General features: G+C 38.2%; 1 protein-coding gene across 1 annotated transcript in view; it reads right to left on the reverse strand.

The window, feature by feature from the left end:
• The window catches only part of LOC126370574 (adipokinetic hormone/corazonin-related peptide receptor variant I-like), a 131,313-nt gene that overhangs the window by 15,438 nt on the left and 100,221 nt on the right, over positions 1-15,654 (reverse strand). The window contains exons 6-7 of the mRNA XM_050015518.1: positions 12,637-12,824; positions 8,217-8,281 (exon numbers count right to left, since the gene is read on the reverse strand). Of these exons, the coding sequence (XP_049871475.1) occupies positions 8,217-8,281; positions 12,637-12,824 (253 nt within the window). The remainder of the gene's footprint in view (positions 1-8,216; positions 8,282-12,636; positions 12,825-15,654) is intronic.

Consider the following 15,654-nt stretch of genomic DNA (forward strand, 5'->3'; position numbering starts at 1 on the left):
ACATTCTGACGTTATCACGTTATTCTTTGACATCTTTACAAATTCAAATGACATCAGCTTTCTTCTTTTTTTTCACTTTATATTATTTGATTTTATGTAATTTAATTTTAATAATGGAATCTAATCTAATGTACTTATAATTATGGACATTAATCTGAAATAAATAATTTGAATTGAATTGAATTTAGAACCCTTTCGCACTATCATATTTGACATTTAATAATACTTACTGTTTAATTTGTCAAAAAAGTTAATGTGATATGGTTTCAAGGTCTATAAATATTAGTATTCGTGACCGTACACAGTGAAATGAAATAAAGCTATATAGGTAAACATAAAGTAGAAACCCGTGGTAACGGTCATCAAAAATTTTCAATATTGACATCAAGCACATACTCGGGTAAAATGGAACACGTGTCGTATCTGTGTTGAGGATTAATTCAACAATCGAATCACTGATATTGATGAAGACAGCAATTTACGCATTACGATATTTTACCATATTTCAATCCTATTAATTGTTTTATACATAATATTAAACAGAACGACCAGTTCAGGACAATTGGCTACTAGGATAAGTATTTACAAAAATACAAACGCTTATTTTTAATACCTCTTAAAATATTTTATTTTCTCAAAAAAGCTTTATAATAGAAAAAGAAACCATATTTATCTTCATTAATTTTAAATTGCGCGCGAAAATTGTTGGTAATTTGGACTTTTTGCCCAGTGATGTGACATTTCAATAAGTAAAACTGTCAATGTCAATGTGTTTCGATGTGGCCATTTTAAGCCCCCAGTATAACTTGAAACCCGACAGATAGTTTTTGATTGTTTTGAGAAATGTGACGTCACTCGAAGCTCGATCATGGCCGCCCCTGTTTCGGGTCTTGTAATACACAGATAACAAATTGCATTCTTATTTTGTAAAACAAAAATATTTCAAAATGATTTTAATAAAAAAAAAAACTATTGGATAATTATCGTTAAATGATAAACTACCATATCCGACATGATTTATTTTATTGTTACAATTGTCAAGTATCCAATTAGTGATTATAAATCAATAAAGATAACATTTTACAATGCCTCAATTCGCGGTAAAAATTAGATCAGTCAAAGTATGTCAGCTAGTGTTGTGGCGTTCATTAGCATAGTGATGAATCGATCGACCGAATCTCGATTCGGTCGATCGATTTATTTCTATTTAACAATAGGTACATACTTCAATTTAAATTTATGTTCCCAGATGAGTAGTGAATAATGGATTTTGTTTTGATATCACTCGCCCGTGCTAAGAGATACATAACATACATAAACAGCCTATATACGTCCCACTGCTGGGCACAGGCCTCCCCTCAATCAACCGGAAGGGGTATGGAGTATACTCCACCACGCCGCTCCAATGCGGGTTGGTGGAGGTGTTTTTTCGGCTAATAGCTGGGACCAACGGCTTAACGTGCCCTCCGAAGCACGGAATCATCTTACTTTTTCGGACAATCAGGGAATTCAAGCCCGAAAAGTACAAACCAAACAAAGGACAGTCTCACAAAGTGATTTCGACAATGTCCCCATCGGGAATCGAACTCGGATCTCCAGATCGTGAGCCTAACGCTCTAACTCTAGACCACGGAGGCTGTGGCTAAGAGATACAAAGAGAAAATTAAATCGAAGAAGTCTGAGTCGGACGAGACTCCCACGTACGGCACGCTTATTCCGGTTTGACAAGAGCTACGGGTTCAAGTCCAGTCCGAATCAAACTTTCTCGATTTAGTCTTCTCTTTGTAAGTAGTTCATGTAACCGAAGGAAAAACCACAATAAATAACGAAAAAATATGTCCCTAACAAATATTAAGTTAAAGTATCTTTCCTCATATTTTCACGCCTTGCTGGACCGATGAGGATGTAAATTGACACTTTGAAATACAGAAACGGACATAGAACACTTCGTAGAAACTTTAGAACTTGGATTGTGAGTTTCCGAACGTAGAGACTTTATACATGGAAGTTAAAGAACTTTAATTTATTTTTTTCGAACTTCGGGCAACAAATGCCGCAAAACCCGGTGTTGAGTGCGTGAGAGGGATCCTAAGAGTTTTCTTTATGAATGTGTACAGGGTGTTTAGGGAGGTGACTATTCCCATCTGATGGTGGGGTCTGCCTTCTTTGTATTTCTTTACCACTTTGCTCTATCGCATGTGTCGTAATCGGAGATATCGCACAAACACCACACCCGCCATTTTGTGTTTGGATGTCCAGGGGCAATTACATTTTCGTGTTCATTGCGTCACCATTATGAAGCCACAAAATATTTCTGTTCAAGTTACACACGGTCTCCGCAATGTAAAAAATGTAATTGTATTTAACACTTTATATCTTACTTTATGCGGCTGTATGTCTCACATTTCTCAACGATTTTGGATTCTATTTTTTCACACTTAAATGTAACTTTGTATTTGTATCTAATACATATGATAAAGTGTAATCTTCGATAATTTCACCTATCTACTAATGAACGTGTATAGGTAATATAATATTAAAGGAAAATGTTTTATTTAATAATAACACTCAAGGAAAGTCCTCTTATCACGTTTGCGAGGCACAAAATGGTACTTGTTTTTCATTGCTTTTGTTTTGTTCGTAATTTATGGTGAAATTTTTTCTCAACTCTGAGTTCAGTGTGAACAACACAGATAATTGTGCCTTTTGGATGCTACTGGATACGACTATATAGGAAACTGTCCGCGCAGGATTAATTAACATGCTTACACAGTTTATTTTTAACCGACTTCAAAAAGAGGTATATAATTAAGTATTTAAAGTAGGTATGATGGATGAGATGATTCCGTGCTTCGGAAGGCATGCTAAGCCGTTAGTCCTGAGTTACTAGCCTAAATACCTCCACCAACCTGCAGTGGAGCAGCGTGGTGGAGTATACTCCGAACCCCGTCCGGTTGATTGAGGGAAGGCCTGTGCCCAGCAGTGGGACATATGTAGGCTGTTTATGTATGACAATATTAACAGCCTCCAGTGGTCTAATGGTTGGGCTTATGACATTGTTTGGTAAGAACATTGCAGGCTCGGCCCCTGATTGTCCGAAAAAGTATAAAAACAAGAAAATATTTCTCGGAAATTCTTCCGAATGGTGTTTAGGTGATAGCCATAGGCAATGAGCTGTAGGTAAGCTGTAAAGTCTGAGCAATGTATTTATTGAGTACTTAAATACAAACAATGCCTCAAGTAGCAGCTAGTATTATGTACAATCATGACTCATGAGCAATATAATGTACCCACTTTAGGACTCTGTCGCACTAACATATGTGACATTTAGTGAGACTTACAGTTCAATTTGTCAAAAAAGTTAATGTGACATGGTACCAAAGTGTATACATATTAATGCTCGTGACCGTACATGTTTGAAATGGGCAAATTAAGCCCTTTGATATTGATACCGATTATAATAACCTTGGACATTTTTTATGCCTCTAGAGGGCGCCACATTGAATTTTTCATGACGTTACATACATGCCCTTTAACCACTAGAAAATCAAAAGGCTTCTCGAGACACCTCGTGTGTTAAAATCTGACAAGTAGTTTAGAAATTAGGAGAAAACAGACGTACTTACACATGCTCCTTTTTTCAGTTGAGTCAAAACTTGTAGATAATTTTATGCTCTACAAATATCACTCCAAGTACCAGTCACTCCTAATAAACTAAAACAGCACTCTGTCAATGTCGGAGTGTCTCAACATTTTGCTGAGCTGACGTCCCTTTTTAGAAATAAAGTTTAATTATTGTGTTCACTCCTACTGTGTACCTATACCTACTTATATCTAAAATAAATGATTTCTATTCTATTCTAAAATAGCAGTCATCATCATCAGCCCATTAACGTCCCCACTGCTGGGGCACGGGCCTTCCCTATGGATGGATAGGGAGATCGGGCCTTAAACCATCAGGCGGGCCCAGTGCTGATTGATGGTTATTAACGACTGCCAATGCAGCCGGGACCAACGGCTTAACGTGCCTTCCGAAGCACGGAGGAGCTCGAGATAAAAACTTTTTTTTTTGGTCACCCATCCTATGACCGGCCTTTGCGAAAGTTGCTTAACTTCAACAATCGCAGACCGAACGCGTTTACCGCTGCGCCACCGAGCTCCTCAAAAAATAGCAGTCCATATTGAGATAATATAAATCATATTACTATATGCTATAATCATAATCTAGACGTTGCTAAGACTATTGCAAGGCGTTGAACATGAAAAAAACGATATACCTATTTTTACGTTGACGTCATCTAAATTGGATAAATGGGTAAAAAGTTGAAAATGAAATAACCTCTTACCGCTGACGTAATTTTGCCTTTTCAGTGACGATATGATTTTCCGCATAGCGACAAATATTTACGGTTACAATTTGGTTCCTTTATGTATTTAAGAGACATATTGGTGCTGGTTCTAGTACACACCGTGTAATTTTATTTTATGTTATACCTATCATTTTCTTATCCGCCGAAAAGGAAAGGGACGGGTAATCGACAGGCAAAAAATTTATGGAACACACGTCAATTTAAAAGGCACAAAAATAAAACAACCGTCTAAAATTTTATATTGGCGACCTAATGAAGTTGACAGCACACATCAAACGGTTTGCATACCAACAAGGTACCTCTTTGATTCGTTCGGATTATTCATTCATTAAAATTAACAGTTGTCAATCATCCATTCCTTTCCTTTTCGGCGGATAAGAAAATTACGGGTATAACTTAAAAAATAAAATTAGGTGTCTGCAGGAACCGGGGCCATACTTGAGATATAATTCTCAATGAATACCTCTGCTCAGAATATTTCAATTGGTAGGTTCTATTTAATATTATATTATATTGATTTGTGGTCATTAGACGTTTGTGCCAATAGATATAAATTATACTATGATAACGTAATCATGACGTATTAACTAAAGCATTTAGAGGGTTTTTCCCTTACTTCTTCTTATCGTGTGGGTTGTGAGGTGGAATACCAACCTCATCAACCCTGGTGTCAGGGTTATTATTGAGCCGCCAAAGGCCTCTGACATGGCTCATGTAACGATTAGTCACTTACATCAGTAAGTTGTAACCAGGACCAACGGCTTAACGTGCCGTCCGAGGCACGGTTCATCTTACTTTCGGACAATCAGGTGATCAGCCTGTAATGTCCTAACCAAACTAGGGATCAGAAAGTGATTTTTGTGATATGTCCCTACCGGGATTCGAACCTGGGATCTCGGGATTGTGAGCCCAACGCTCAACCACTGGACCACAGAGGCCGTTAATAACGTAATGATGACGTAATTACTGAAGCACTTAGAGGGCTTGTTGCTCCTACTGGTGAACAACATTACTGAAGCCATTTATTTTCCCATTTTCGGGAAAACAAAAGTAGGATATCTCTGATGTTTACAACGGGTAATAGATCATAATATACTAGCTTTGCGCGACTTTATCCGCGCGGCCGTAGTATTATTCCTTATTCTATGCTTCGGTTATCGTCCTCAACACGTTTCATCCAGTTTTTATCCCCTGAAGGGATTTCCCACCGTTCACCACGCTCTATAGATAGATAGATAAAATACTTTATGGAGTAACGAAGGCAATTACTCCACCGACAAGAGCGCAGCTCTTAAATAAAGAGAGAGAAGGGATATCTATCTTGGGATCTTTCTATTCTCGTTCTTAATTAATTTAAACCAGTATAGCAGTTGAAGCGCGAAAAACTAACACACGGAGTTACTGTCGCATTATTATATAAAGTTCTTTGAAGATCGTCAATTTCCTTATCATCTCCGAAAGCAGACATTTCTTAAATATTCATTCCTATTTTAAGCCATACTTCTCGCTTGCAAATCCCCTGTAAAGAAAAACGACGGGATATATAATTGTGGTCAAACTCTTCATTACCTTCATGAATCGAATTAGGTTCACGTGAAATAATAATACTAGCAGAGAACAAACATCAGTCAGTCAGTCATTTTAAATTTCGAAATTCTCATTCCATTCCGTATTTCCGTTCATTTTACACTGACTCATTGCATCCCCGACCTTCATAAGAACAACATAAATATACGTATATTATACTGTTTAGCTCTGGCCGTGACCTCTAATTTTGTATTTGCTCTTATATCTAAGCATCGTTATAATTTGTTTGTGAAGTATTGTTAATTAACTGGATATTCCTGCTGAATTTAATACGTTATTTTTCGTCGTTATTACCAATCATCCCACTACTCTGCCGGCATGTCGGGACTCCATCCTCACCCATCGCGCCACAGCGGTATACTTAATTGATAGGTACGGTACGAGTTACGTGGTTACATTTTAAAATTAACAGCTCTAAATCATGCATCCGTTTCCTTTTCAGTGAATAAAAAAATATATAATAAATTAACTTATAAATAAAAACAAACTTATTAATTTTAGAAAGTGTTTCATTCAATGGATCGACGCCGATATTGAATTAAATAAATAAAATAAAAAAACATGCCCATAAAAAGTTAAGTTATTACCAAAACACAATAAAATTACAGTACACACAGACAACTAGAAATACAATGCTGGTATATTTAAAAGGTTAGGTGGATCGTATTCCAGTGTCGTCAAATAGATAAGCCAGATTGCTCAGCTTATCAGCTAATGTCTTCAGCGGTCCACCTACTCTATTCGTCAAGCTCGCGGACACGGCGATTAGGATTGTGTAGTCTAATAGCTAATTGGTCCGGCGTAACCATGGTAACCAATCCAGCTAGTCTTATAGCGTCGATTTCCCCTATTTCGATGTGACCTTGACGTGTCGGCATAGAATAAGGAAAAAATACTACGTATAGGTAACTCTCTCCACCAGCGTCTGAGCTAGGTTTAACCCCCCCTAGGACGTAGTTAAGTCTTCAATCGTATGGCGTCAGACGTCACACACATAGATGCGCGTGTACGATAAAGTTAATGTGTAGTGTCTGTGTAAAACGTGAAGTTTTGTGTGAAGTATCCGGGTTGTGGTATTGGTTCTGAGTGGATTACGTAGTGTAATGACCGCTTTCTGGACACCGCACTGCAGAACCGCTTTACTATTGGAACTGCATCTGCGCATCAGGAAAGCGGTGCGTTTGCGTATAATTGTGCGTACTTATACGCGCCGCCGCGAACATCCTTAACGCGCTACAGTATCTAGGAAGACCCACAATTTTGATGTTGCTCACATTCGTATGGTTTACACTTGGAACCCAAAATATTAAAAGTATCATTTTTGCCCTTTTGGTTAGTGATAAACTGGCTTTTGACGTCAAAATTATCACTTTCTGGTAAATCCAAATTCTCTTTGTGAGACTGTCCTTTGTTTAGTTAGGACATTGCAGACAGGATCACCGGATTGTTCAACAAAGTACTAAAAGCTACTGTTCCCGGCCACTATTTACTTAATTAGTATATCGTCAAAGACATGTAATGTACCTACATATCCCCGCGATGACGCACGAAAGAAGATAACGGTGACTATCGTAATATTCATAATAAGAACAAAAAAAGTAAAACCTTGTAGGTGTATTTGCATGAGTTACGTTATCTATGTAGACGCGACGAATAACGCATAGGTACTTTGACTAATAGATGCAGTGTTTATTGTCATACATTTCATTGGTACATAACAACTATATTATTATCTCTAGTAGAGTGTCGTGTTATAGAATAAAGAATACATACACATATACATATAACGGTAACTCCCCGCCCCGTACCTATTCGTAACGGGCGCCTTCCTCACCCCCTGTGGGTCTTACTTTAGTCTTGAATGACCATAAACTGTTAAGAATTAAGGGGAAGAGTGCACAAACTGTGTGCTCTCGCTCGCACTTACGTGGGATACAGTATGAATTTTATTTTTGAATGGAGTGTCCAAGATGTAACGGTGTGCAACGGCAAGCCCACAGTGGCTTCGTTGCATCGTTGAAGCGGTTATTTTCCACAACGACACACGACACGATATGTTGCGATGTAGGTTTGACAGCCTGGTTGGAACGGAGCGGCAACGCCCATTTAGCCGTTCCGAGAGATATTTTAACCTGTCTCTAAGCCAAAACATGATCAACGCCCGAACTACGTAAGCATGTTAATACCTTTTTAAAATCCAACGTGAATTCCTGTGACAATATTAATTGGCTTTAGAATTAACAGCAATAATTAACTTACCGGTTCTGGGTGGATGAGGTCGTTGGTCGGTAACTTCGACTTAACTGTTCCTGGTACCGATATACCTGAAATTACAAATCATATTTTAGTATAATTACACAACGTAAATTTTGACATACGAAATCGTAATTTGGCCGTTGCGAGACAAGCTGAGCTTAGTACAGTCATGAGCAATATAATGTACCCACTTTAGGACTCTGTCGCACTAACATATTTGACATAAATGTCAAATAAAAACATAACATATATGTGTGTGTGTGTAATGTGTAATAATGTAATGTGTACTAAAGTGAGACTTACAGTTCAATTTGTCAAAAAAGTTAATGTGACATGGTACCAAAGTGTATACATATTAATGCTCGTGACCGTGACCATAATTATGACAATTTGTCATATTATTATTATAATTGTCTGTATGTTCATTGTAAAATTGTATTTATGTTTAATAAACTATATTAAACGCTATTATTACACATTGGTGCTAACTTCTACAGACGCCATCTAATTTTATTTTAAGTTACACCTGTAATTTTCTTATTCGCTGAAAAAGAAAGGGACGCATATTTATGGAACACACGTCAATTTTAAGCAGAAATTCAAAAGTATTGTCTATAAATTTTACATCGGCCAATAACCCGACAGAGTTAAGTAGATAGCACGTCAAATGGATTGCATACTGTCGAGATGCCTATTTTATTCGCCCGGGTTATTCATTCGTTTAAAAATTAACTTGTTGCCAATAATTCTTTTCAGCGGATAAGAAAAAGATGGGTATAACTTAAAATAAGATTAGAAGGGGTCTGCAGGAATCGGGGCATCTACATACGTAAGACCACGATTACTTCTGCTGGGTTGGGCAAGGAGCACGGAATTCCATTTATTACGATTCTGACACACCTCTATCTCTTCTTCGACTCTCATCAAAGTCTCCATGCATCATAAGTCTTTTTTATTCATTAATTTTAACACACATAAATAAATAATAGACAGAGAGAGATTGGAAGCGTTTGAGATGTGGTGTTGGCGAAGGATGGAGGGTATAAGCTGGACAGAAATGGTGTCAAATGAAAAAGTGCTGGAAAGAGTTGAAGAAAGGAGAACCATATTGAAGACTATAGAGAACCGAAGAGGGAATATGATTGGCCACCTGATACGACACGATTCATTTATAATAAACATTATAGAAGAAAATTGAAGGGAAGAGAGGAAGGGGTAGACCTAAGATAACATTTATGAAACAAATAAAAGAAAAGGTGCAGGTCGTGTCGTATCGGGAGGTGAAGGTTTTGGCGGGAAGAAGAAAGGAATGGAGATTACTCCACCGACAAGAGCGCAGCTCTTAAATAGAGAGAGAGAGAGAGAGAAATAAATAATAAGAACATTGTTAGCCTGGTTGGCATTCCCATTGTAAGGTCGCAAGTTCAAATCCAGCAAAACCAAAATCAATTTATACATTGTTTTAAGTTTACGCGGTTATTGGCCCCGATTCCTGGAGACACCGCCTAATTTTATTTTAAGTTATATCCGTCATTTTCATATCCGTCGAAAAGGAAAGGGACGGATGATTCACAGCTCTTAATTTTAGGAAGAATGAGTAAATTAATGTGTCGGGTTATTGACTGACGTAAAATTTTTAGACGGTTGGTTTAGATTTGTGGTTAAAATTGACGTGTGTTCCATAAATTTTATGCTTGTCGATTACCCGTCCCTTTCCTTTTCGGCGGATAAGAAAATGACAAATATAACTTAAAATAAAATTAGATGGTATTTACAGGAATTAGCACCATTATCATAATTAAAGCACATAATAATGGGTTCTTACCGCGCTTAAATGGGGATATGAGACTCCCGATATTCATGGCACTTGCAACAGTGTCGAAATATCGGAAGTCTCATATCCCCATTTAAGCGCGGTAAGAACCCGTTATTATGTGCTTTAATTATCAAAATCAATTTGTCTTTAATTCATGTTTGCATCTTAAATAATTGTCATGTGCACAGCGGTGAAGGAAATATCGTAAGGAAAACCACCTACTACTCTATGTTTTGGAGGCATGTGACCTATCCTGTAATTGGTTGGATTTCTCTTCGGTTTGGAAAATGTGAGAAGCAGTCGCTTCTATAAATAACCACTCCTGACAAATCTTCAGGTTAAGAGTACTAACCTCATCAACCCTGGTATCAGGGTTACTATTGAGCCGCCAAGGGCCACTGACATGGCTCATGCACGCGAAGCGGACTCCGTGAAAACGGTAAAAGTAGCTTTAGGGAGTAGATGAGTTAACGCGACGACCACACGACGCGTTGCAACATCGCAGTCATAGAAATAATAACGTTGTGCTCGTATGGTTCCTGTCTTAACCTTGTGATGTAAATAAACACTGTGCTTACAGATAATAAGTGGATAATTATTTTCGACGGGCACCCAGCGTCAATCAAGCGTCAACATTTCAACCGAAGGAGGCTTAAAACGAAATAAGTAATTTGATGCCAGTAAGTGAGCTGTCTACTTTTCCCAGGAAGTTCAAAGTGAAATACATATTCATTCAAAATTAATGGAAGTGAAAATAAATATTGAATCTTACTCTTAAAAAGATGTTTCTTTTCCTTTTTATAGGCGAGAAAACAAAATAAGTGGCCTCAACCTTTTGCTGTTCTACTGATTTTACATGATGTACATTTTAAACCATTGTATACGATCCTGACGACTCTATTACTCTAGCCATAGAGCGACACCAAATACTTCAGGAACCCGATACCGACCTCGCCGGCGTGGTCGATGATTTCAGCACTTATCACTATCGACCCACAAGGGTCGATTAATTCTTTCAAATATTTTTCCTCTCAGACGACGCCATGAGCCGAGGTTTGCGCCCAACTGGGCACTCTAAGCCCTGTTGTCTTAAACGTTGTACCGGGTGAGAGCCTTCAGCGCTCCCCATTTGTCCGGCCAAGTAGTTAATGCCATCTGCGACAAATCTACAATAAGCCACGTCAAAAAAAATGCATAACAAAATTGAAATTGAAAAAATGTTTTAGGTTCCTTTGTATTTTTGTGTTTCATTCAAAGATAAGGGAAGATACAAAAATATTGCAATACAATTCAAAACAGGGAGGAGTGCAGTAAATAGCACGGTGTCGTGTAAATTTATTTTTTAAAATAAAATTTATTATTTCAAAAGATAAAAATAATTATTCGTGATATTTTATTTGGAGCAAAAAAAAAATAGCAGTGTAGGCGTTCAAAATTGCATATCATGGCTGATCACTTTTGGTTGGCCTAATGAATCGGTACCTCGTTGTAGCATTTACTTGGTACCGACTTCAAAATTATAAAATTAATTAACTAATTGAAAATACTTATTATTAGTACTTATTACTTTGTGTGAAGTAAATTAATTTATTGCTTTTTAATTTTGCGTTTGAAGTCGGTTTTTTTGTTACTTTTTTTTTAATATTGTTTTTACTTTATATATAAAGATATATAAAGAAGAAGGCCGCAATAGTGGTATTATTGTAACTACAAAGTATATTGAAGAAATATTTTTTTACTTTATACAGGGAATAATAATGATACCGTATTGAATACTGAGGGAGGTAATTCAGCTAATGATTCTGAGTTTATATCAAGTGGAATTTTCCGTCGCGTTTACGGTAATATTTGTGTTTTTATTAACCTTCAAGCGGGCGCGCGTAGTCGAATCGACCGCGCTTAGTAGTACATTTTCGTTCATATTATTATTGTTACCTATTAAAATTATTAATTTGTTACTTTTAGTAGCCTGTCGCTATGTCATTGGAAGTAAATCAAAGAATAAACCGTGGCTCGGGGCGCTCCCACCACTCCACAGATCGCAATTGTTTTAGTCCCGGTGCAGACAGATGCGGTGGAAATCCAAGTAATTTTCGGATTACTACCTATACATAGCGGGATCCTTGAAGACATCACACGCCAATTTTAATTAGGTTATTAATTGTTTTTTTTTTTTTGACAAATTATACTTTAAGGACAATGATAATATATGTAAGTACAAATAAATAAATCATTATAGAATAATTAGTGATTTATTTCCTTTAAACATCCCAAACGTCTTTTCGGTTACGCGCGCCCGCTCCCGTTACAAAAGACCACGCGCCCGCTTGAAGGTTAATTATTTTCAACTTTATTGGATATTCTTGCGATGTAAAATCCCACTTGATATTAGCTCAAAATCATGAGCTGAATTATCCACCTCAGTATTTGTTACGGTGTCAATAATTTAGATATAAGTACCCTGTATACATGTACAATGCAAGAAATTGTGTCACTTTATCCGCTTTATTCTGATCTAGTAGACACTTCTTAACAAACCTTAACAGACCTCGTAGGCCACTACAAATACCAATTTTGATAACCATAATATATTCCAAAATTCCTTACCAGGCAACTCTGAGGGGCTACTGTGAGCGCAGAAGATTTTCCTCAACATCCTGAGGAACGCCCTGACGTCCAGACTGTAGGAGCCGTAGACCAGGGGATCCATGCAGGAGTTGGATACGGCCATGATGAAGAAGAAGTCCTGGATCCTGGCTGATACGTGCATCGCTGACTGCCGGTCCAGCATGTACCTGAGAATTCAAACTTCGACTCAAAATTTTGTTTTTTTTTTAAAAAAAAAAAGGCAAATATCTAAAGTACAAAAATGAAGAAATGTAAATGTGTAGTAGCTTCTACGCTGCTGTCTAATAGAAAGCTCGGTGAGGTGTAGGTACTTAGTTCATCTTGCGATGGATATGCCTCTGACTTCTGGATCTGGAGGTGGAGACCTGGTGTCCTATATGACAGGTTTTACCTAGTTTAGGCACCAGCTTCTTCTCAAAAATTGTATGCACAAACCAAATGTCTTTTGTTATGGATTCTTTTTGTAGAGGAAATAAACTTTTTACTTACTTACTTACTTACTTACTTACTTCCCTTTAGGATATAGCCTTGAGCTTATATTATGCTTCTACGCTGGGTATGCGTTATGAGATGATTACCAACCTCAGCAATCCTGGTGTCAGGGTTATTTGTTAAGCTGGTGAAAACCCCTGATATGGCTAATGTACCGACAACATATTACTTAAGTAAATAGATGAACCGTACCGTTATTGATAGGTGATCAATCCATCGTTTATTTTCGTCAGTCCGAATAGAACATAAGCTCACGACTATATCCCAATTGGGGTAGACAGAGTTACATCTATCGCAAGATGATTTAATCATCGAGTCTTCAGTTAGTCCAACGTGATAGGTGGTGAGCCGTATTGCCGTCTGTAATGCTCGAGACAACTTTGTTAGTAAAAACTGCACCTAGGATAAATTAATTAATAACTTATTAGTACGGCGCTCCATGTTTGTGGGCAAGCCGGTGTAGAACACAGCCGACAGTGAATACACTCTGATCAAACACTTATTGTCAGTCGGTTTTTACGATCGAAGGAAGTAATATACGATCCCGACGACCCGATTACTCTAGCCATAGAGGCAGCCAATCGGCTCGCGACACCAAACACTTCAGGATCCCGATACCGACCCCACCGGCGTGGTCGACGATTTCCCTCATTCAGCGCTTATCGCTATCGACCCACTCATCATCATCACCAGCCCATTAACGTCCCCACTGCTGGGGCACGGGCCTTCCCTATGGATGGATAGGGAGATCGGGGCTTAAACCACCACGCGGGCCCACTGCGGATTGGTGGTTATTAACGACTGCTAATGCAGCCGGGACCAACGGGTTTACGTGCCTACCCCCACCCACTAGGGTCGATTAATTCTTTCAAATATTTTTCCTCTCAGACGACGCCCTGAGCCGAAGTTCGCGCCCAACTGGTCACCCTCAGGCCTGTTGTCTTAAACGTTGTACCAGGTGAGAGCCTTCAGCGCTCCCCATTTGTCCGGCCAAGTAGTTAATGCCATCTGTGGCAAATCTACAATAAGTCACGTCAAAAAAAAAGATTTTTACGACCCGGGAAGGCAAGTAACTGTACTTTGTTTCCTTATTCGCTCCCTATGAGCAAAGACTGAAGAGTAAAAGCTTTTATGTGAAATTTTTTAGCACCATTTTCTTCTATTATCACTTCGTTTAACGTCATGTACAGATAGTGACTTTCCCCGTAAGTGGTGGGCACTCAAAAACTCGTTTACACTCACACTAAACTTGTCATTTTCGCGTGTCCAGCCAGTGCCACAGTACAAAAATGACTCCGGCTGGCTTTTATTTTTTTATTGAGTACTTTTTTTTAAATTTATTGTACACAGCCATTAAGGTACAGTTTTTTATCATTTTTAATAATAATAATAACTGCTCACAACCATATTGCTGCCTTGCCGACCAGTCGCGTCGGCTAGATAGGTGGCCCATCCAGTGAGTGGTGAGTCACCACCTGCTCATTTTATCCATGTTTACCAACATTGGTCGAGCAGGCGCCATAGTCTCCCATAGCTCCAGTATCCCAGTCCACTAACCCTCAACCCAATAGCCCAGTTCCCTTTGTTCCCATAATCTGCAATAGTCCTACACGAACCGGGGATTGTCTTTGGGTGCACTCCCATAGTGCATACAGGGATAATTGCCGGTTGGTGTCAAACCACATTTAGATTAAACTGTCTTAAAGGGCCTCTTCGTGTTGGCTTCGGCCCCACGCACGCCTTCCAAAAGTACGGGACTCCATAGGCCCGAGATATGGAAACGACATACTTATAATCATACTAATAAAACACTTACTAATTATTGCATACAAAACAATTTTTTTTTTAATTTTAGTTTTTATTTTCATTTTCCGTGTGGATTCTGTTATTCTGTCCCGTGGTAATAGGTAAGTAAGGTTTGTGTCATTTGCTTCCGAAAATAAAAATTTTTCTTTCTAACTTTCTTTCTTAAAAAATAGACTATACCCTAATGAGATCTCTTTCAGATATATTCCAACCTTTTGTTGTACTATTTTTTATTGTTTTTGTTACTTTTTTCCTATAGGTTTGTGTACAAGAAGGAATTTAATAAACTTAACGTGATTAGTTTAATAGCAGAACGTGATATGAATAAGTACGTGGGCATGGCATGAAGTAGACGAAAAATGATTTTTTTTTCGCATAAAAAGTATTCTGCGTAGCATGAAAGAGACGAAAGACATGTCACTCTAATCATGAAGTGTTCTTCTATCGTGTTGGTTGTGAGGTGAATTACCAACCTCATCAACTCTAGTGACCGGGTTATTATTGAGGCGCCAAAGGCCCCTGACATGGCTCATGTAATGATTAGTAAGTCGTAACATTGGCCAACAGCTTAACGTGCCTTTCGAAGCACAAAGTATTTTTTGTGATATATTCCCACCGAGATTCGAACCTGAGACCTCCGGATCGTGAGCCCGACGCTCAACCACTGGACCACCGCTATGCTGTTAAATAGAGTATAAA

The sequence above is a fragment of the Pectinophora gossypiella genome, chromosome 11 (genome assembly GCF_024362695.1).
Source record: "Pectinophora gossypiella chromosome 11, ilPecGoss1.1, whole genome shotgun sequence".
Classification (NCBI taxonomy): domain Eukaryota; kingdom Metazoa; phylum Arthropoda; class Insecta; order Lepidoptera; family Gelechiidae; genus Pectinophora; species Pectinophora gossypiella.